Below are 21,871 nucleotides of genomic sequence, written 5' to 3' on the forward strand. Positions count from 1 at the left end.
CAGGTCCAGCAGCACTCCTGTGGCTGAGCTGCTGCTTGCACATGAGATTTGGGGTGCAGGGGGAAGAGAGGGACACAAAAGAGGGAGGGACCCCAAGCTTGTCCCAGTGAGCATCCCCAGGTGTGCCCAGTCCAGGCTGTCACCTGGGGATCACTGCCAGCAGAGGTGCTGTGCAAGGGGCCCCCTCAAAGAGAAGAAGGAGGGCTGAGAGATTGTTTCCCTTCTCTCTATTAAACCTGTCTGGTTTAATACTTATTCACATTTGTGAGTCAGTTCTCTCTGAGCTGGCATTTGTTCCTGGAAAAAAAAAAAGCCTTAAAAAGAAGAAGGAGGGAAACAAACATCCTTTAAAAAGCCCCTTTGGCTCAAAAGGAGGAAAGAATAATCAAGCAGACATCTCTTATGGTCCAGCTGTTTGACAAGCCCCAGCTCTGGGCAGGAGCCCCCTGAGCACCATGCTGCCTCCAATTCATGTTCTTCTTCCCTGCATCCTGCCAGGAAAAACTGCTGAGGGGAAACGTTCTTTGGCCAAAAGCTGCCTTTCCTTCCCTCTGGACTCCCTCACGCTCTCCAGCCATCCTTCTGGCCAAAACCAAGAGCTCTCCACGTTCCCATGACTCTTAGTCATCTCCAGCACAGTCAGCCATGCTCTCACCTCCTGGCCCCGGGACCTTGTCCTGCTGGTGCCTCTCTGGCTGGCCCTTTGGAGAAGCCCATTCCCCTGCAGGCTGTGGAGCTTTCAGGGCACTGCAGGTGCAGATTCAACAGCCACCTCTGTGCAGATATTTTGGAAGAACCCTTCTCCTTCTGCCCATGGTTTGTCGTGGGGCTCCTGTCCCCTCTCTGCTGTTGGGGCTGCAGCTGGGGCAGCTGGCACAGCCTGGACCTTCCTCCCCTGTGCCTCCTTCCCTGCACTGTCAGGTGATGGCTGCCACTTCCCAGCCCAGGGCTGCTGTGAACAGCCCTGAACTTCTGCTGCAGCCCGAGGTCATCCAGAGACAGAGCAGAGAGCAGGGGCACGCTGTGTCTGACAGGACCTGCTGATCCTGCTGGCTTGGGTGCCCCTGGGAGAGCTGGCTGACTTCAAGCCTTCCCTCACACCCATCTTGGAAGACCCACAGTCCAGTGGAGGGTTAGCAAAGTGCCTGATTTCTCAATTACTAATATTGCTAATTAGTTAATTAGTTTAATTAGCACTTCAAGGTGCCTGCCAGGTTGTCAATTACAGGACAGCTGCCAGCAGCAAGGCAGGATGGCTGGGTGGGCTGGACTCTGGGGAGGAAGGGTCTGTGCTTGAGCCCTGTGGTTGCCTGCTGGTGACAGGTTCACCCAGGGCCCCAGGACTGGAGGTCACTGGGACAGGAGAGAGCAGGAGTCCCCATGTGCCCCCAGCCAGGAGCCAGAAGGGGTCTGCATGCTGGACTCCAGCACCCTCCCTGCCAGGGTGCTGGTGAAGCTGCCATGGGGCTTGGGGGTGATCCTGTGTGGCCACAGGACCCCTCTCTGCACCAGGGATCACACTTTTGGTTACACAAAATAATTTGGCATCTTCACAGGTGTTTCCCCACCTGGGAGCTGCCCTGGGCTGAATTGCCTTTGTGGGCCTGTTGTGAGGAGTCTGCCATGTCCTGTGAGGGCCCTCAGGTCCCAAAGCCAGCAAGAGCCACTGGGCCTGAGGTGAAAATTGTCCTGCTGAAATAAAATTGAATCCACTGCCTGCAAGTGTGGGGACACTGTGTGTCCCCAGGCAGGGTGAAAGTGTATAAATGTCCCTGGGGATTGGAGTGGCAGAAGCCAGAGAACATCAGGGTTATCCCAAACCCCAGCATGGTGCAGTGGCCCTGCCAGTCTGGGGACAGAGTCCTCTCTGAGACCTGAGGGGGACCCTGCAGCAGGGTGTGCACATGGCCCCACCTTGGCCGTGGGGCTTGGCACTGGTGACGCGACAAAGCACTGGTTTTTTTCCTCCCTGTTTCAAAAACAAACAAAATAGGGAATTTGTAACTTGTGGTCAGCTCAGAAAGGAGAAGCTCCCGAGAAGGGAGCGCTGGGGACGGTGCCCAAGAGAAGAGGCACCCACAGCTCGAGAGGATCCTTCAGCAGCATTGGCTCCACGGTGGGGACACCACGGCGCTGGGGACATGGGCCCTGCTCTCCTCCTGCTGCTCACTGCAGCTGGCTTCTGGCATGGTGAGTACTCCCAAAGGCCCACGTCTCTCCTGGGGAGCTGTGGGATGTGGTGAGGCTTTCCTGGGTGTCTGGTGTGAGTGTGCTCCATTCCTTCTCTGGTGATGGCCGTGGTGGGGACAGGGCTGTGCTGGAGCTGGACTGCCAGACACGCAGCTCCTGGAGGTGGAGGGAGAAGCTGGGCTCCCAGCCATGTGTCCCAAAGGGCTGCTGAGGGCTGGGATGGTCCCTGTTTGCTGCTGCGTGCTGTGGACACTGCTGTGAGCAGGTTGAAGGATCCTTGGCATGGGTAGGCAGAAGGTGAAGATGCAGGGAAGAGACACTAGTGCTGGAATTCAGTGCAGACTTGGCTGTAGCAGCTTTCTGAAGGTCATCCAGAGCTGGCTGCAATTAGAGAGGGAGGGCAGTGGTGGAAAGAGCTCTGTTGGCTCTGGAGCCTGGCTTGCTCTTGGCCCAGCCCTGCCAGGGTAAGGCCAAGGAGGATGGAGAGGTGCCTGTAGCATAGGAGAGCCCTGGCTCTGGGGAGATAGGAAAGGGAAACTTCTCCCTCTTTGGGTCTGGACAGGGTTTAAGATGAAGGAATGGTTCGGCAGCAACTGTGTCCTGAGGGAAGCTCTTTCCAAAAGAATGCTTTGCTCAAATGGGGGAGGAGCTGGAGGTGTTTGGTCTGCAGGTGAAGGAGTTGGGAAAATCAGCTGCACTGGCACCTTCCAAAGCACCTTGTGCCCAGCTGAGGTGTCTGAGGATTGCTGGCTTCTGGTGGTGCTGGCACACACAGCAGGGCTGTAGAGCCAGGGTGTGATGGAAACAACTCCGCCAGCCAAGAAGGGAAAGGTGAACGTGCCTGTTTTTTAAGGCTGCAGAGATGGCCAAGAAGTGATAACCCACCAGCCTCAGAAAAGAGTCACTAAGCCTGTTTTGAGGTTTACAACCCAAGGGTTGGAAACCAGCATTACTAATCTTGCATTTTGAAGTGCTGGGAACCTCTCAGGTCCTGTGGGGCACTCACCTTGATATTCCTTTTGAGAATGCTTGGGACAGAGTGAGACTGTGGTGTGAAGTCCTCCTTGGAAGGGGCCAGCCTGTGGGGAAAGCATTTAGCATGTGACAGGCAGTGAATCCTTCTTGGGCCACTGCAGTGCTCATCTTTTCAGCCCAGGACATTTGCATCCCTCTCACTTGTTGTTTCACTTCAAGTGACATTTGCAACATGTTGAGCATAATTTTCTAAGTCTGCTGTGCTGGGAACTGGGTTGTGAAGGCTTCAGGATTTTTAATTTCTTGTGGTTTTTTACGATAATAAGGACTAGCAGGTCTAATGCAGATCTGTGAGAGATCATAACAACAGCTTTTAGGATCTCTCCAGAGGTTCCTTGAGCCACTGGCCAGTGCCAGATCACCAGCTGTGACATCTTCACGAGGCACTGTCTGCCATGCCAGGCTGCAGGACACACATTTGTGTGGGTACCAGCACTGCTGGCCATCTGCAGCACAAAGCTGCACCATGCCAAGGGTCTACAAAGCAATAGCCTCCAGCTGGAGTCAGAGCCTGCCTTCCTTCTCCTGCCTCTTGGATTGCAAGGGCACCTTCTGTGAGTGCCCAGGGCTGAGTAATGTGAGTGTTGTGATCTGGGCTCTTGCTGAGGGAGGGTAAGGGGCTCAGATCAAGCAGAGGAAATGTTTTAAACTTGATCACCTTGTATCTGTGTTCTTGGCCTTCTTGAGATGTATTCCTTGGGGTTTTGTTTCCTTACTGTGGGTAACCTAAACCTCTGAGGCAGAAGCCCCAAGCAGAGCTGTGATGAGCACACTTTTCTCCATCCCTGGTTCCCCAGATACTGTAGGTGACTCTGGGGTCCTCAGAAATTAAACTTTTCCTTGCTGTCTCTGAGGGTGGGACAGAGGGAGCTCAGGTCTGGTATGGGTCCCTCTCAGGGCTGGACCTCAGCCTAGTTACTCCCCAGAAGTGACTGAAAATTCTGGTGGCTGGCTTCTGTGGAAAGGACCCTGGACACTTCTGTCATGCCAGCCTTCACTTCTCCTTCCTCACCAAATGCTCAGCAGAGGAAAGCAGTGTTTTGGCTGGCACAGGAGAGGCAGGGACAGTCTGCAGCTGTAAGGAGAGGTCAGGGTTACACAACCAAGTGTGGTAAAACCTCTGGCCAGCAGTTACTGGCAGTGCTGCGGAAGCTGCTGGAGAGCAGAAGAGAGACATCCTCGGGCTTCGTGCAAGATTGCACAGTGGTCAGCAGGCAGAGAGCCTCCCCAGCAGCCCTGCTTCCCCATTCTGGAAAAGGAGCCACTGCTCTGACTCATGCCCCAGCACACATGAAGGAGTGGGTGCTTGACCTTCCCCTCGCCTTGTCCTGCATTTGGTGTCTCTGTCTGTCTGTCCTCGCTCCACTTGTGTGGTGCTTACAGAGTTGCTGTGAGTCTCTAGTGACAGCCTGAAGGCTTTTTCCCCAGTGTCTGGAGAGCACCTGCCCAGAGCCTTTTCTGGCCCCAGCATCTCAGTAGCACCTGTAAGCTGGTGGCAGCAAAGATGCACAGTGAGATGACTCCTGTTCATTTTGTTTTCTTTCCTTGTCCTCCTGCAAAAAGAGTCATTTTCCCCATGAAATGGTGCCAAAGCCCTGGATGTGGATGGATAGCCAAAGCAGAGAGGGAAAAGGATCCAGTGACAAAGAGTTAAAGCAACAGAAATATCAAATCCCATTAGAAAGCACAGCTTAGCAAAAAGGGAGGAATGTTTTGCCTCAGATATGTGGAAAACGTAGCTTTGTAAATTATTCTGGGATATGTTTTTCTCCACTCTGGGCTTCTTCTCTTTCCACAGAAAGATAAAAGTAATTAGAAAAAAAACAAAAAAAGGGAACAGGGAGATAAAATGTCACATTTTCCATGCTCCAAATGTTCTTGTTCTCTGCTTCTCCCTGCAGGGCTGGTGAGTTTAATCTGGGCCTTGTCTGAGCTTCCCCATGGCCACTGTGCCATTGACACACCCCAGCAATGCTCTCCAGGGTCTTCTCAACCCTTTGTTGCATGGAGGGAGCCATCAGCCCAAGATGGCTTAAATGCTGCTCTTTGGGCTCTGGTGTGTGGGTCTGGCTGGCACAGCCCTGAGCAGGGCTGGTAGCCCAGGGGACACAGCTGCACCTTGGCATTGCCTTCCTGCCCTAAAGAGCTGTGGTCAGGGGTGGGTGAGGATGGGGCTGTGCTTCTGCTGGCTCTTACAGGGCCAGTGTCCATGGCAGGAGGATCACTGCCTGCAGAGCAATGAATTGATAGATTGCACAGCTCCCTTTATGATTAGCATGGTTTGAGTGAGGGTGTGTGTCCCTTTAAGATGTGGGGCTGGGTTAGCGACTGGGAAGGAAAGCAGAAGTGGGAGAATAGCCCTGGACAGGGGCTGGAAGGGGGTGCAGAGCCCCCCAAGCACAGATAGCCATTTGCAATGTGTTTCCTGTCCTCCCTGAGGGCCTGGCGTGGGGTGGCTGCACCACTTCTTCCCCAGCCCTGTGGCACTGATTCATTCTGCACTTCCCCCACCCTAAATATAGGAGGTGACTCAAAGAACTCGCTGACAAGGCAAAACAGGGAAAAAATATTTCCCTCTGACACTCAAGCTGGAGAAGGACCCTGGTTCCCCTTTATTCAGCCAGCAGAGCAGGCATCTTCAAAGCAGAGATGCACCAGAGCTCTGGCTGGTTGTGATGCTGCTGTCTGCAGGTCTGGTGTGTTGTATGAGCGACTGCAGCTATGGGCTGTCATCAGCTCTTCAGCATTTCCATGCCTCAGTTTCCTCTCCCAAATAGGAATAATAATAATGCTGTGTTGTTTCATATTGTTTTGTTGGTGTCTGTGAGGAGAATGCAGTGTGTGACTCCATGATGCCCATTAGGAGGTGTCCTTCAAAATCCAGTGCTTGGCAACAAAAAGCCAGTTTCCCCAAATGATATGCACTGACCTCCTGCTCTGCAGGAGCCTTCCAGGTCTGTTCTAGCTCATCTCAGCACCAATGCAACAAAGAGCCCTTGCATCAAACTTGGCTTAAACGCCACCAAATGATGCTATGGGCTAACCCAGTTCATAGAGCAGCTCCAGCTCTGCCACAAAAGGAAAACTATTGTAAGAAGAGGCAAAAAATCAGCAGGAACAATTGCCAAACTGGCATTTGCCCTAATCAGCTCCAGATGACTGTTTTTCCTGTCCCAGTTTCTAAATGTTCAAATGGCAGGGAATTGTGGAGGATGGTGTTTCCTCCCCGAAATTCATTCCTTGGAGTATCAGGCCACATGGGTCTGGTGGGACAGAGAATGGGTGGAGTGATGTGAGCCAAAAAGCCAGTCTGAATCCCAAGCTCAGCCTTTTCCTGGTGCTGAGCTGCTCCATTCTCAGCAGCAGGAGCTCCAACAGAGAACCTTTAGGGATCATTTTTGTATTCTCACTCTCTCTTTCCCTTGCAGGCTCAGCATCTCCAGTGATCAGCCCTGACCTCCCTGCTCTGGTTGTGGACACAGGTGATCCAGTCCTCTTGCACTGCTCAGGAGAGTCTGAAGTTGCATGGAATAGCAGAGAGGTTGCATTCAGTAACCACACCACCAGCACCCTCAGTATTCCCACGGCCACTTACAGGAACACAAGCACCTATAGCTGTGCTTATGTCAACAGCAGTGACAAGGGCATTGCAGCCATCCACCTGTTTGTGAGAGGTAACCCTGCTTCTCTCTTCCCACTGGCAGGCATCCTTGCAGGGAGCCACTGCATGGCTCCTTTCTGTGCTCGTGTGTGTGCCTGGGGAGCAGTGCAGGCTCTGGTGGAGCCACAACCGTGTGAGTCCACACAAAATGGGGCCCATGGTTAAAGCACTGGGATAAAATATAGAGCTACATCTCATATATATGTCAAACTCTTTCACATATATGTGGAACTCTCCCTACTTCTGCTGTCGCTTCCCTTCTTGAAAAAAACAGTCTGTTCAGTGTTGTAATGAGCAGTGAGATTTGCAAATCAGAGAACCCTATTGCCAGTACCTCAGATAAGGGAGAGAGTCACATGAATTACATCCTCACAACATGACCTGAACCCCAAATATTCTTTTATCCCAGAAGAAGCTGTGCTGTGGTAGCTCTACCACTTGACTTCACCCCTTCCCTTGTACCACAAGTGCTGCCCTGAGCAGGGAAGCTGGAGGTCTCACAAGTAAAACTGATGAGTGAAAAGTTTAATTAGAGGTGTGCATAAATGTCCTTACCCATGGACATTTGTGATCTGGTTGCTGTGATCCCCTCGAATGCCTTGGCTGGAGCTGGGATTGTCATGTGAGTGTTTGGAGGCTGAGTCAGGCAGGCGCTGAGCAGGGCTGCCCCAGCCCCGAACTCCCACTGGGCAGCAGGGCTGGAGCCTTGCCCTTGCTGGAATGTGTTTCTCAGCTGCAGTGCATTTTCTGACCCCTCTCACAAGCCTGTCCTGTCTCCTCTGCAGATCCTGATAACGTGTGGTACGTCCCCTCTTTCCGGGTCCGGGGAATTAAAGGCAGGAATGTTGATATCCCCTGTCTCATCACGGCCCCCGAGTACGGATCCAGTGTGACTCTGATCATGGATAATGCCTCTACTCTCCCACCTGGGACCAACTACTCCTTCAGTGCTGAGAGGGGAGTAACACTCTACAATGTGCAAAACAAGCATAAAGGATATTACCGATGTCAAGCACAGATAAATGGAAAAATAATGGATTCATCAAGAATAAGACTGATTGTGGAAGAAGGTAAAGAGCAGGGGTTGTTGCTGTCCTAAGGGCCACAAATAGCTAAGCTGGCCACAGTAGATAGTTAAGGAAAAGTTCCTTGCCATTGGCAGAAAAGAGCTTCTGAACCTGCAGTTTTAAAAGGTTATTTAATGGAGGCCAAATTCCATCAGCCTCTGGCAAATTGTTTCCTTTGGGTGGGTTTGCATGGGTTCAGCAGTCTTCAAATCTTTGCGGGCACTGTCACAGACCAAAGAAAACTGTCCACCAATCTCTCCAATGTTCTGCAAGTCCTTGGACCCCAGTGCTCCATCTGTAACCGTGGCAAAAGCTTCTCCTTCCTTTTCTGCTCACAGTCCTGACTGCTTCTCATGTGCTCAAAAGGGAGTGGTGATTTCTAGGGAAGGGGAAGGCAGGGGGTAAAGAGGCTAAAGAGGATGGAAAGGAGGAGGTAGAATCATAGAATAGAGTCATAAAATAGTTTGGGTGGGGAGAAACCTTGAAAGTCCTCTCGTTCCAAGCTCACTGCCACAGGCAGGGATGCTACCTGCTAGATCAGGTTGTTCAGGCCCCACCTAACCTGGCCTTGAACACTTCAGGATGGGGCATCCACAACTTCTCTGGGCAACCTGTGCCTCACCACCCGAGGCAGCCAGGTCCTAGGGAGTCTCCAGAGCACGTGGAAAGGCTGACCCTGGATCTTTCCCTGCTTGCCTTTTAGCAGCACTGGAGAAGCCTGTGTCAGTGATGATGGACCCTGCAGAGCATGTGAGAATCGTGGGAGAACCTTTCCAAGTCACCTGCAGAGTGATTGCTCCTTCCCACAAGTATGACATCAGATGGGAGACAGCAGCAAAGACAGTAAGCTGGGGTGTGGGGCTTGGAAAATGGGGAACACAGGGTGGTAAAACTGCCCAGAGCCACAGCAAAACCTTGAACCACCCAACTAAAGCAGCTGGTCAAGCTGTGAGAATTTGAATATCCTTTCTTTGGGATGACACAAGATTAAGAAACACCTGCCTGTTGTCAGAACAGTTCTGCAATGGATGAGAATGTGTTGTTTCAGCTGAGTTTATTGGACAGGAGCCACAGTACCTATTAAAGAAACATTCCTCCACCCAGCCCTGCCAGGGCTTATAAAGCAGCAAACATTTTCAGGACAGAGTTCTCCAGAGAAAAGATACGTCTGAAGAAAGGGAATACATTTCAAAATCTCTATGATGCTGACTTCTAACTGCTAGATGGTTAGATGGGGTTTGGTAGAAGTCCTTATTATAACTGATGCCTTTATTAAGGAGATGAAACAACACACAAGGCATGTTTGGATCACATAGTGTAAGGCCAAGCAGCAGTCAGAAAGCTGACAATAGCTGCAAGCTAACTGCTGTGGAATATCTGCCCTGGATCCTTGGGGTTAATGTGCCTCTGGGTCTCCACACAGGTTGCTCTCAGGGATGAGAAGGGTGATAGAGATCTCTCTAGACCAGAGCAGGTGAGATGTGTTTGTTCTGCCCTCCCAACGTGTGCTGTTCCCTCCTCTCTGCCTGACAGGTCACGAGAGCTAAAAAGACTGGCTTTAATAGTGGCAACTACTTCATCAATGACACCCTGTCCGTTGCAGCCGTGACCATGGAAGACAGTGGGAAGTACATCTGCATAGCCAACAACTCAGCAGGATTCAGGAATGCCTCAACCATGCTTCAGGTAGTAGGTGAGTACTTCCCCAAAAGCTTAGTAGGGTGAATCATGTGTAGCCTTGAGTATTTGCTGCTTCTGCCTCCATTCTCTTCCTAGATTTGTTGTTGAAAACATAATTCTCACTTGTGCCTGAGGGCTGACATGAGAACTACGGAGCTGCTAGGAAAGGAACTGGTGTTCCCTTTGTATCTTGAGGGGCCACAGGACATATTTTGGGCTCTGGATGAAAAATTGGAGTGCTAGTCTCAGTCTCTGTGATTTATAAGCAGCTTTGAAACAGTAAAAAGGGAGTGGGGCAAGGTTGTGCTGGAAGACCAGGAAAGGCTGGTTAGAAGGAAGGGCGAGCCACATGAGCAGAGTATGGATCTGAACTCTTCCAGACACAGATCCACACAGGGGATTCAGGTCTATTACACACTTGTTTGTATCTCAGGATGGAAAATTCATCCTTACAGCCCTCAGGCTGGACTTTGCTGCTGATCCAAAGCTGCTGCACACCACAGCTCAGAAGGAAGGCTCAGTCTGAGTTATCTCCTAGTGAGAAGCCAGGATTTTAGCTAAAGGGCCTGTCTTTCCTAAACAATTAGGAAATACCGTTTTAGCCTTGTCACTTCTTAGGATACAGCATGTACAACTTCTTTCCTCAGAGACTTCACAAAGGTTTTCTAGCGCTCCTCAGGCAGTGCAATCCAAGGCGCCATGACAAAGAAATAATTTAAGAGTACTCCTTTGGGAACATAACCTGTGTGATGTTTCATTCCCTCCTGCAGTCTCCCAGCTGAGGCTGCTCTTTCCAATAATGATCCATTTATGGAGCTGGTGTAAGGTTATTCCAGGTCTCTGGACATGCCTGCTGACAGTCATGCTCTCCTCCACCCTGCAGAGAGAGGTTACGTGCACCTGACCCCAGGGCAAGCCACCAGCCTGGAGGTTGCTCTGGGAGAGAGTGTGGACCTGCAGGTCCACATTAAGGCTTACCCAAAACTTCTCCACTGGGCCTGGGAACACAGGAATCCCTTGAAGCACTCTAAAACCACCATATTCAAGGGGGAAATGGTTTCTGGAAACAACTGGTACGTGCTCTTTGTCTTCTACACTACTATGGCATGTTTCCAAGAGAGCTTTCCTTGAGACAGGCAGGCCCCATTCTACAGAAAACCCTCTGGTTTTAAAGAGGGAAACTGTTCTGCATTTCTGTTTTCTCTTTCCAGTATTATTAGGAAACCACAGTATGATCAGATCAAGGAGGACACCACCCTTCTCTGAACTGGTGGCCTTCTCTTTAGAAAGCTTTGTGGAAGTCAGTATCACGTTTGTGATCTGCTTGTTCAATTCTGCACGCTCCTTGCCAGAAGAAATTGCAGGAGTGCATAAATAATTAAAAAAGCTTAATTCCCTCACTTGGACCCATCCCCTGCTCTGAGGTTGAAGGAGTGTGCACTGAGAGGCACTGAGAGCCCCATTTCACAAACATTGTTGTGTGAATATGATCTAACAGAGGGTACAGGTCTGCTCTTTCAAAGCCTACAGCCAACTGAGACCAAGGGGAGATGGAAAGAAAACCACTCCATTTGTTGGGGTTTTGGGCAATTCCCCTTTCATTTCCTTAGAAACAAAAAACAATCCACAAGAGGAACTGTTTCACTTGGCAAAAATTATGGCTTTAGGGTGAACTCTTTCTTGCACTGGGGGCTGAGAAATGGGTTGGGGCAGAGGGGAGTGGGCACCAGGGAGCCATGGAGAAACTCATTCTGCCAGAAGCAGGAGGATCCAACCCCTGAGCCTTGAAAGGCAATGGTTTAGATGTCAAATTATTTCTGAGTGTTCACCCACCTGTAGCCTTTCAGAAGTGCTGAAGTGCACTTGGTGGCAAAAGGTATTTTCCCTAGAGATGATCAGTCCCTCCCTACTTCCCCCAAAGAAGCAACTGGCAGCTCCCTGGTGGGCTGGGATGAGTGCTGGAGCTGTTCACTGCTCCAGAGCACAGGAAGCAGCAGCACCTCTCTGCAAGGCCTGTGTGCTCCTCACAGTGTTTCTCTCTGTGAGCAGGTACAGCAACACCCTCTCCCTGAAGCGCCTGAAGGAGGGAGAGGGAGGGCTCTACACGTTTTATGCCTTCAACAGTGCGACCAATGAATCAGTTACCTTCAGTATCTCTCTGAAATGTAAGTGCTTGTCCATCCTTTCACCCTGCTTGCCCCTGGGACTGCTTCCCAGTTGGAAAAAAGTGGTTGGGGTACCAGGCTGCTTCCAGCTCAGCAGCCAGGGGACACACAGACCCAGCCCAAAGCTGCCTGTGTGTAGCACAGGGATTCCTTCTGGTTTATTGTTGCATGCATGGAAAGGAAACCAGAGCATGGGGGATGTGCTTTTCTTCTGCTCACAGCACTCACTGTGACTTCCCCAACAGCTTCTCCGAGGGTCTGCAAAATCAAGGTGCCAGCCAACGACTCCAGCCTCCTGCAGTGCGTGGCCATCGGGTACCCTGCCCCACGCATCGAGTGGTACCAGTGCCCCCTCCACTCCGACAGGTGAGAGCTGCCCGGGGCCCTGGGCACCTCCAGGCTGGGCCTGCCCTTGCCTGGCACTCACTGGGCAGCACCACGTGGGCTCCTGGGCAGGCAGTGGGCACAGCTGCCCACTAACAGCAGCAGGGATGTTGCCCTGCTGGAAAAGAGGTTCTTGGGGTCTGCCTGAGAGGAGGGGGCACTTTCTATTCCTAAAGTCCTGAGCTTGAAGAGCTTGAACCTGTGATTCACGTTCTCCCCATGCTTTTGCAAGGAACATAGGGATCCTTTGGAGAGGTGCTGTAGAGGTACATCCTGGCTGGCCCTGTCATCTTTTTGGGACCTGCCCAGGTCTGAGGCTCTGCAGAGCATGGGTTTACTGAGCCACAGAGCCACAGGAAGCAACTGCAGCTGCCTGGACAGGGCTGTTGTGTCTCAGGACCAGCCCCAGTGAAGGGACTGATGGCAGAACACATGAAGTGTTAATTATGAGTGCTGAGGCACATAAAGGCACTCGTGGCTCTGGCTGTACAGGGCTGTGGTGTTCAGGGATAGATCTTTAATTGGGCATAGAGCAACACATCTCACAGAGCTGCAAGCCTAATTCCCAGTGTCTCTCTCCAGTCTGGCACAGGCCCCTCTCAGCTGTGAGCTGCCTTGCTGCAGAGCAGCACTCACTGTCCCCCTTGCCATCCCTGCAGGTACAGCGAGGACTACAGGCTGGTGCACAATGACTCCAGACCCCAGGTGGTGAATATGCTGCCCTTCCAAGAGGTGGAGGTGGAGAGCATCATCCCCTTCCAGGAGCTGGGTGACAATTTCACCTTCTGCTGCGTGGCCATTAACGGGGAAGGGAACACCTCTGACATGTTTCACTCCTTCACCATCACCAGTAAGATCCCAACCATCACCTTGGCAGAGGGGGGGAGGATCTGGGGGCTTTGAGATTACATCTTTTATGTATATCCCCACTGTCTTGCAAGAGAGTGGAGCAGGTTCCAAGAGCCCTTTACCCTCACAGGCTTTGGCATTTGCCAGTCCTGAGAGCTGTGTGGGAATTTCTGGCTGGGTTATAGCCTGGAGCCAAAGGCTGAGCCACACCATGAGCATCTTCTAACTGCAGGGCTCAGCTCCAGGGCATGGTGCATCCAGCAGTTTCTCAGCCCACAAAAATACAGGGGCTGCATCTTTTGGTGGGGCTGTTCTTGCTGCACAGATTTTGGTCCCAGTCAGTCTGACCTGCACCTGGTGCTGTTTGTGTGGAAAGATGGGGGTTATGAGGAGAACCATTGCAGCCTAGAGTTTGGCATCAAGACCTTCCCCCAGCTCCCAGCATCTCCCAAAAGGGTGTGCTGAGGGCAGTGCTGGGTGTGTGGCATACAGAGGAATCCAAAGAGAATAGCTGGGCAAAATGCTCCCAGAGTTGGGATTGAAATAAGAGCGTTTACAAATTCTCCTTTTTTTCCTCTTCTAGGGAGTATCGTGGCCCTTCCAAACAAGCTCTTCAGCCCTGTTCTCTCCACCTGCATAGGTGCACTGGTGCTGCTGCTCCTCCTGCTCCTCTTCCTGCTCTACAAGTACAACCAGGTCAGATTCCCTGTTCAGGGCAAGGCTGTGAGGGCTGCCCAGCCTCAGGGGCCACACAGCCTCTGCTGGCAGCCAGGCCAGGGACCCAGGGACCATTCAGCTTGGAGGTACCAGGCAAGCTGCCTCCTTCACCTGCCCTGCCTCCCAGATTCCATCTGGAGTTTTCTGCTGCAGGGCAAAGCCCATGCACCCAGCCCAGTGCATTAATAATCCTACCCTGGTCCTTCAGTCTTGTAGCCCACAGGTCAGTGTGGTTGTTGTTTGGTGCCACACAAAGGTGCTCACTCTGTGCTGGCAGTTGCAGCTGGTTTTGCTCTGGTCCCCATAAATCCACAGACTGAATTAAGGGATAAAAAAAAAGTGGTTTGCAGTTTGCATCTACTTTTTATTCTGCTCACTGCTTTATAAAAAACTGGGTTTTTTATGAAGAAACAGGATGGTGTTAGAAGAAGTTTGTTTCCAGGAAGACTTGGTCACTATTTTTATATAAGAACTTGCCCCATTTTCTCTGCAAGGCTCATTTCCAGCATTTGGATTCCTTCTCTGTTTTTTCCACAAACTGAACCAATCAGTAGCCACCTCTGCTTCATCAGTGGGTGAACATCTCCTGTTTTTCATCTCTCCCTTTTGGCACCCTTCCTTTGACAGCCTATCAAGGCTGAAGATTTTGCAGCAAAGTTCTGTTGCTGGTTGTCAGAAGAGGCATCAGAGCCCTCTCTCAGACAAGCACCTACAGCTTAGCAGGCAGAGCTGCCTTTGGACAGTGCTCCAGAGACAGAGAAAGATGGATCAATGTGTAATCCATTTCACAGGTCTGAAATAAATAGCTTTTTGGAAGGGCTTGCAAGCCTAAGAGAAGCAGGACACGTCTATAAATAACAGGGTTACCTATCTCAGACAAGTACCAGCTTCTCTGCTCAAGGACTCCAGCTCTGCTTCTCTGCCTTGCCCGGTTACTTCTGCCATGACATTCTTGGAAAAGAGAAATTCTTACTTCTCTTTCTCCTTTTTTGTTTTACCCCTGTAAGGGAAGTGGGGGTGGGCCAGCTCCACTGTTCTGCTGTGCTCAGCAAGCAGGGGTCCAAGGAAGGAGACACAGTGGGGACTGTCAGCCACTGCTCTGGTGGGACGTGCTGGATCTCCCAGCTCTGCCATCCCAAATGAGGGCAACAGGCTGCTTCCCTGAGAGCCTCCCTCAGGCACAGGTGATGACTTGGGAGGACTTCATAACTGCAAAGAGTCCAGGCTGTCAGAAAAAGCCTCTCTCACTCAGTCCAGATTCAAAAGATATTTGATGGGCTGAAATCTGTATCCTCCCTCTGAACCTGCAGAGTGAACCTGAGTGGATGCTGGGGCTGGGGAACCCTCCCAGCTTGGGAAACACTGAGTAACTGGAGTCTCTTCCTTGCAGAAACCCAAGTACCAGGTGAGGTGGAAGATCATTGAGGCCTGTGAGGGCAATAATTACATCTTTATCGATCCCACCCAGCTGCCATACAATGAAAAATGGGAGTTTCCAAGGAACAACCTCCAGTTTGGTAAGAAACCTTCCCTGCTGCTTGCTTGGTGGCATGAAGCTCATCAGAGAGCTGAAATGCTTCAAGAGTCAGAGCCAAAGCTCAGGGTGATATCCAAAGCTGCACCCAGACATTCCAGCAGCATCCTTAACCAGGCCTTGCTGCTCTATTCCCCACAGGATGGCAAGTGGTAGGGTGTAGCTTGCCTCCCTCCTCCTTTGCTCCAAGGAAGGCTGCAGGGGTCACATCCCTCCTCTTGCACGTGGAGTCATTCCTAAGGCACAGCCTTGGTGAGGCAGAGTTTGGAGCTGGCCTCTTTCACAGCACCTTTGCTCACAGTAGAGTTCCCCACAGATGTTTGCCAGCTCCTGACTAAGGGATGTGTCATCTTGTGTGAGCCCAGCAGGCATCCCCATCCAGCAGACGTCCTCCTCAAGGCTGTGTGCAGGACAGCTGCTCAATCTTTATCAAATGTCTTAAAAGTACACTTTTTTCTCTCTGCAGGAAAAACTCTTGGAGCAGGAGCCTTTGGAAAAGTGGTAGAAGCCACAGCTTTTGGGCTGGGCAAAGAAGATTCGGTGCTCAAAGTGGCTGTGAAGATGCTAAAGTGTGAGCACAGAGCAACTTGCAAGGGCTGAAATCCTCCAAGCTCCTCTGGGCAGGATGTAGAGTGTGTTCACCACATGTTGGTGCTCACAGGCTGCAACAGCTAATTTTTAAAGTTGTTTCTGTGCCAAGCACCAGATGCTGGAATCACACTACTGCCTTTTTGTGGACAGAGGCACAGTTAGAGGACATAGTTTTCACTCTAAGTGTGTTTCCTCCTTTTGTTCCATAACTCTGTCTACACCTTTTTCTGTCCTCTCCTGTAATCTCCCCTTGTCCCTCCCTCACTCCTTCACACAGTCCTTCTCTCACCCCACAGCATCAGCAGACAGGGATGAGCAGGAGGCTCTCATGTCTGAGCTGAAGATCATGAGTCACCTGGGACACCACGAGAACATTGTGAACCTGCTGGGGGCATGCACCTGTGGAGGTAGGATCCCCCAGCCCTGCTGCCCCACAGAGCCCTGGCAGAGCCCCTCTAGGCACAGTGTGAGCTGAGGAGCTGGGTGGATTCTGCTGCCCTCCCAGGGAGAGCGATCCTCAGGGCAGGTCACAGCATTCCTTAATGAACCCTCTCTGCTTCTCTCCCAGGCCCAATCCTTGTCATCACCGAGTACTGTCGCTATGGAGATCTGCTGAACTTCCTGAGGAAGAAGACTGAATCCATAATTATCCAGGATTCTGCCCTGGACACCTCTTTAGACAGTGCTGCTGATTACAAAAACATTGAGCTAGAGAAAAAATACATCCGCAGGTAGGAGCAGAGCCCGGGTGGCTGCAGGGCTGAGCCATGCAGGGCTGAGAAATGCAGGGCTGAGCCATGCAGGGCCTGGGTGCTCACTGGGAGAAGTGTGAAGAGCCCTGCACAGGGGAGAGATCAAGGTCAAAGGTCTGGGCACAGGCAGGTTACCAGGATGTAAAAGCCACTGGGGTTGCATGTGTTCAGACCTGGTTATAATTCCAAGTTTTTCAAGGACTTTGACAGCAGTCATTGAATATCTCACAATAAATGCAGTTCTCAGCCCTCTCTGTCCTTCCACAATTCAGGAACAAAACTTTGGCTTCCTGCACATGTATTTGGTAGGATGGAGCTTGACTGCTCCCCATCACCCTTAAAAAGGGGGAACAGTACAGCCCCATAACACAGCGGGCCCAGGTCCCCTTTCTGAATCAGCTTCTAGTTTGTCTTTGCCCTCAAGCCCCTGCCTAAGTCACCTTCTGCAGGCAGGCACGTGGTTTCTCCTCTTGGTGGATATGGAGCAGGGCAGAAGGTACTGCTGGAGGGCTCTAACAGCCTGTCCCCCTCTCTGTTGTTTCTTACTCAGTGACAGTGGCTTTTCAAGCCAGGGTTTGGAAACATATGTTGAAATGAGGCCTGTGTCGTCATCATCATCATCATCTTCAGCAGCATCAGATTCTGTGCAAGGCAGGGGTGAGTCAAAGGGTCATTGCTGTGATTTGTGATTTCTTTCTTTTGGCCATCCTCTCTGGTTTAGCTCTGGGAACCACAACATGCCAAAGTTTGCGTTACTCACCAGCTTTGCAGCAAATCAAAATCTGTGCTTTGAATTTCAGGGAGAAGCCTGGAGGAAGATGAAGCCAGGGAGGATCTCCGTCCCCTCAATCTCTCTGACCTGCTGCAGTTCTCCAGCCAGGTGGCCCAGGGCATGGCATTCCTGGCATCAAAGAACGTGAGTGCCAAGAGGAACATTGCCCTCAGCACATTGAGTGGGCAACACCAGCCCAGCCAAGCAGGAGCCACCCACCCTGGCTGCAGAAGGCTGGGGATGTCTTTGGGGCAGCCAAGCTCAAACTGCTGCTGGACATGGGCCCATCTGCTCTGTCTGTGGGGTTCACACAGGACAGGCTGGGCCCTGGTGTTCCCTGCAGAGCCCTGCTCTCCCATGGCCCTCATGGGAGGGCAGGGTTACAGGGGGAACCCAGGGCTGTGCATCATGCTGGTCTCAACATTTTCTCCTGTTTTTACACGAGGTCAGGAGCTTTGTTGTGAAGTATTTGTTGTGAAGTATTTCTCGCTTTGGCAGTGACCCTGCTACCCCAGGGACAAGGAACTGAAAGTGGCTGTTGAGCTGACTGCCAGAGCTGGCTCAGAGTGTGACAGTCACCCTGTGACTGTTTCAGGGATGAGGACAGTGTCAACAGCCCCTGGTTCTGACCCTCCCCTCGTGGGGAAGATGACTGCCCCATGAGTGATTAAAGAACAGAGCATGACATGTCACAGTGTCTTAACACTGCAAATGAAGTGCTTGAAAGAGAGCTACAAACACGGAGTTTGTACACGACACGGTGCCTCAGACAGGGGCTCTTCAAGCAGTACGTTTCCCTTGCCCCTACAAGCATTGTTCTGCTGGCTGGCCTAGGCTGTAGGGAATTTTTTGGGACTGCTGGGGGCCAGTGACCGGGTTTCAGCTGTGGTCTCTTCTCCCCAGTGCATCCACCGTGACCTGGCAGCCAGGAATGTGCTCATATCAGATGGACGGGTAGCCAAGATCTGTGACTTTGGCCTGGCCCGGGACATCATGAATGACTCCAACTATGTTGTAAAAGGCAATGTAAGTAATTAAAATGGGCACAAGAGCAGGCACAAGGGTAGGAGGAGCTGGAAAGGACAAACAGGGTGTAGCATAAGCTGCCAGCTTGTCGCAGTCTGCAGGACTCTCTGCTCTTCCAGGCCCGCCTGCCCGTGAAGTGGATGGCCCCAGAGAGCATCTTTGACTGCATTTACACAGTGCAGAGTGATGTGTGGTCTTACGGCATCCTGCTCTGGGAGATCTTCTCCCTTGGTAAGAAAGAAATGAGCTTGCAAACTTCTTTTGTTTTCTGTGGCTCACTACTGCCCTAATGTAGCTGCAGAAACATTTCCAAGAAAGGAGGAAGGTTGACAAAAATCTAGGTTTATCAGGCTGTAAAACACTGTGTTATGTTTCCAGAGGGACCATTCAAAACAAAGAATCCCACATCATTTTCTCTAGCTCAGGCCTCCCTGGTGATGCTCCAGGCTGCCTCTTCCCACCCCTCAGGGCTGGAGTGTTGAACACTGTGGTCTGAGAGCCACCTCTGCTCCTTTTACTGTCACAGGGAAGAGCCCTTATCCTGGCATGGTGGTGAACAGCAAGTTCTACAGCATGGTGAAGCAGGGATACCAGATGGCCAGGCCTGACTTCGCTCCCTTGGAAATGTGAGTGATGCACTGAGATTCACACAGCAGCAACAGGGGGCTGGAGCTGCCTCATGGCACCAGGCAGGGACATGGCACAGGGACCTTGTCCACAGCTCTGCCTGCTGCCTCCAGGTTAAGGATGGCTCCTACCAGGCTGCTCCTTGCTCCTGTAGGAAAACAAGGCCTGGGGCAGTCTATCCAGCATCTCCTGTTTAGGGACAGGAGGATGGTATTCACATTACATGTCTACATTCCTGAACTTGGTGGGGTTTTCTTCTTTTTTTAGTTAGCTTCTTTTGACTCTATGATTATGAGAAGACAAGCCTGAGTAGGCTACAGGAGGTAATGAGTGGAAGCCTTGATGGCATAAAGCTTCTCATTGATTAGTTTGCTCCATCCTCTCCAGTGCTCACCACTCCCTGGAGCACTGCACTCAACATGGGTTTTGGAAGAAGGGACTGCTCAGCTCAGTGTCCCTGACACAGAGTGCTGCAGGGAGGAGCCTGGCCTTGCAGAGCCCTCCAGCAGCACCATGCAACCTCGCTGTCCCTGTCTGGCCCTGCAGGTACAGCATCATGCAGGCGTGCTGGAGCCTGGAGCCCACACGCAGACCCACCTTCGACCAGATTGGCTGCTTCATCCAGAAAGAGCTGGAGGTGCATAAGGAGCAGGTGAGGACCTCTGGAGAGGAGAAGGGGGAGGATGTCTTTCCCCCTGTCTGAACACAGCTTCTGGACACGTGTTCTGTGATATCCCTTACCACGAGCTGATGGGAGCAGTGTGGTGTTGGTGGGCAGTGCAGAGAGGCAGCCAGCTGAAGGGTTAAATCACTCTCCACCCTGGCCAAAGAGAGCTGGACAGGGAAGCACAGAAACCTCAATGTGACAGGCAGTCATACACCTCCAGCACTGCACCCTGCCCCTTTCCCCTGGACTTGCTGTGCATTCTCTCAGGACTAGCTGTCCACAAAAGCACAAATGCCTGCCCTGCCTGTTAGCCATGCCCTGTGGGCACAGCAAAGGGTGGTACTGTGAGTGAGCACAGCCCCAGCTGGTCACCTGCATGGAACAGGTGTGCTACATCAAAGGGACCAAAACACACTCAGAGTGTTGTATTTCTTCCTTTTCTTTCAAGGACTACACCAACCTGCCCTCCAGTGCTGAAGAAGACAGTGGCTGTGACACCTCTGGCTGCTGTGAGGAGTCCTGTGAGCAAGAGGAGAGTGGGCAGCCACTCCTCAAGGGCAACAACTACCAGTTCTGTTAGGTGGGACCTTCACCCTGGGGCTGATCCTGTGAGCTCCAGAGCTCACCCTGGGACACAGACACCTGCTTGGCCTTCTCTGTGCTTTCTGAAGTGTGAGTGTTATGGACTCTCTCACCAAAAGGAGACCCAAGAGGACACCTTGGGGTCCCTGAAGTCTCATCTCACACATAGCATAGAGCTGTTAGGATGGTAACAGGCTCCATCTCTACAAGGTACACAGAGCTCCCCAGCAGCTGCTTCCCCACACCCCAGAGAAGGCTGTGGGAGTTTGGGTTTTGTAGTTTTTAAAAAATACTAGTCCACAGCCAACTAAGACATTTCCAAGTGTCACTCACATTACTGAACCCTTGAATTTTATAAACACATCTTGAAATATGTCTGGGCACTGGAACTACTCCACACACTCCCTTTTGTGATGGTTCTGCTCTCTTCCATTTGTCAGTCTGACCCTGGACACTGCAGTGTGTTTAGAAATAGGTGAAGCTTCTACACAACATTAAATATGCATTAACCCCTCCACTTCCTCGTGCAATCCACCTCTGCAGCTGATGCTTCTGCAGGGGGTGTTTGGGTGGAGAGAGCCACAGAGCCAGCCCCAGGGTTATGTGAACTTGTGCCTCACTAACAGGAGAGAAGGGCAGTTCTTTCTCAGGTAAAATACAGCAAAGAGTGCTCTTCCACGGGAGCACTGAACACAACCCCCATCCAGGAAAGAATGGCAGCTTAACGAGGTCTAGAAGTGATCAACATTACACATATCCTACAGAACTTCTGAGTAACTGAGCATGTAGCAATCACTGCCTTTGTCACTATTACAGACTTGTACTAAATTTCCTTAATGTACTTTTAATAGTACAGCTGAGGTGATTTTTTTTTTTTCATAAGCTAGGGCCTAATGCACTTCAACCTATTTCTCAGCTAACTCTTGCTCAGGGTTACTACTGCCCTGGCCACCCAGTCCTGTGTACCTACCAGAAGTGGCTGAAGAACCTTCTCAGCTTCACCTGACTCAGTGGATAAAGGATCTCTATTCCAGGTACAGACAAACAGCAACTGACAGGGCTCAGGGAAGCTACAACTGCACTGCAGGTGGCCTTTGTCACACTCTGAGCAATTGCACTGTGGGCCATTTCTGATTCTATTAAACCTGGTTTTATGCTAACACCAAGTGATTCATTCTTCCTTACTAAATGAAAAGCTAATGTAACTCTGTCAGCATTATAAAAAATAAAGAATGTTTAACAAAATGAGTCTCTCCTAGAGCTCAAAGGACTGTTCTCAGAGGGGAACAGCTCAGAGCATGGGTGATGCACTGGCCTATCCATTCACCCTGCAACTCTGCTCCTCAGTACCAGTTCTCAAAACCATTCATTCTTGTGTAACACAAAAATGTATTAAAAGCAAGGTTTTAAAGCTCTGAAGTAGTCCCTGTGCATGGATATAATGGAATGTAATTTCAGTTGTGATGATGGGACATCTGACAAGTCACCATGTGGCACATGGCACCAGTTTCTGGGGCAAGTGCAATTCCAAAAGCAGGGCAAATGCAGAAGAGATTCAGCAGTTTGTGCCTT

The 21,871-nt window shown here is 51.2% G+C and overlaps 1 protein-coding gene across 2 annotated transcripts; it reads left to right on the plus strand.

Moving 5' to 3' along the window:
* Positions 1–1,539: 1,539 nt before the first annotated feature.
* Positions 1,540–21,714, plus strand: CSF1R (colony stimulating factor 1 receptor). 2 transcript variants are annotated; one of them, XM_064388082.1, is made up of 21 exons: positions 1,540–2,190; positions 6,654–6,899; positions 7,672–7,956; positions 8,660–8,796; positions 9,487–9,646; positions 10,517–10,706; positions 11,683–11,798; positions 12,044–12,164; positions 12,842–13,032; positions 13,615–13,727; positions 15,139–15,265; positions 15,749–15,853; positions 16,170–16,280; positions 16,442–16,604; positions 17,176–17,282; positions 17,426–17,541; positions 18,301–18,423; positions 18,543–18,654; positions 18,950–19,049; positions 19,597–19,702; positions 20,166–21,714. In XM_064388082.1, the coding sequence occupies exons 1-21, from the start codon at positions 1,905–1,907 to the stop codon at positions 20,295–20,297; spliced, it is 3,147 nt and encodes a 1,048-aa protein (XP_064244152.1). In that variant the 5' UTR covers positions 1,540–1,904; the 3' UTR covers positions 20,298–21,714. The 2 variants fall into 2 exon arrangements, with proteins under 2 accessions (XP_064244152.1, XP_064244151.1); XM_064388081.1 differs by having other exon boundaries at positions 1,544–2,190; positions 8,657–8,796.
* The last annotated feature ends 157 nt before the right edge of the window (positions 21,715–21,871 follow it).

The sequence above is a fragment of the Passer domesticus genome, chromosome 13 (assembly GCF_036417665.1).
Source record: "Passer domesticus isolate bPasDom1 chromosome 13, bPasDom1.hap1, whole genome shotgun sequence".
Classification (NCBI taxonomy): Eukaryota; Metazoa; Chordata; class Aves; order Passeriformes; family Passeridae; genus Passer; species Passer domesticus.

Coding starts and splice junctions, on each gene's coding strand:
- CSF1R (XM_064388081.1), top strand. CDS start 1,905: ATGGCCCCACCTTGGCCGTGGGGCTTGGCACTGGTGACGCGACAAAGC. Junction 16,281..16,441: donor GGGGGCATGCACCTGTGGAG/GTAGGATCCCCC, acceptor CTTCTCTCCCAG/GCCCAATCCTTGTCATCACC. Junction 19,703..20,165: donor TGGAGGTGCATAAGGAGCAG/GTGAGGACCTCT, acceptor TTTTCTTTCAAG/GACTACACCAACCTGCCCTC.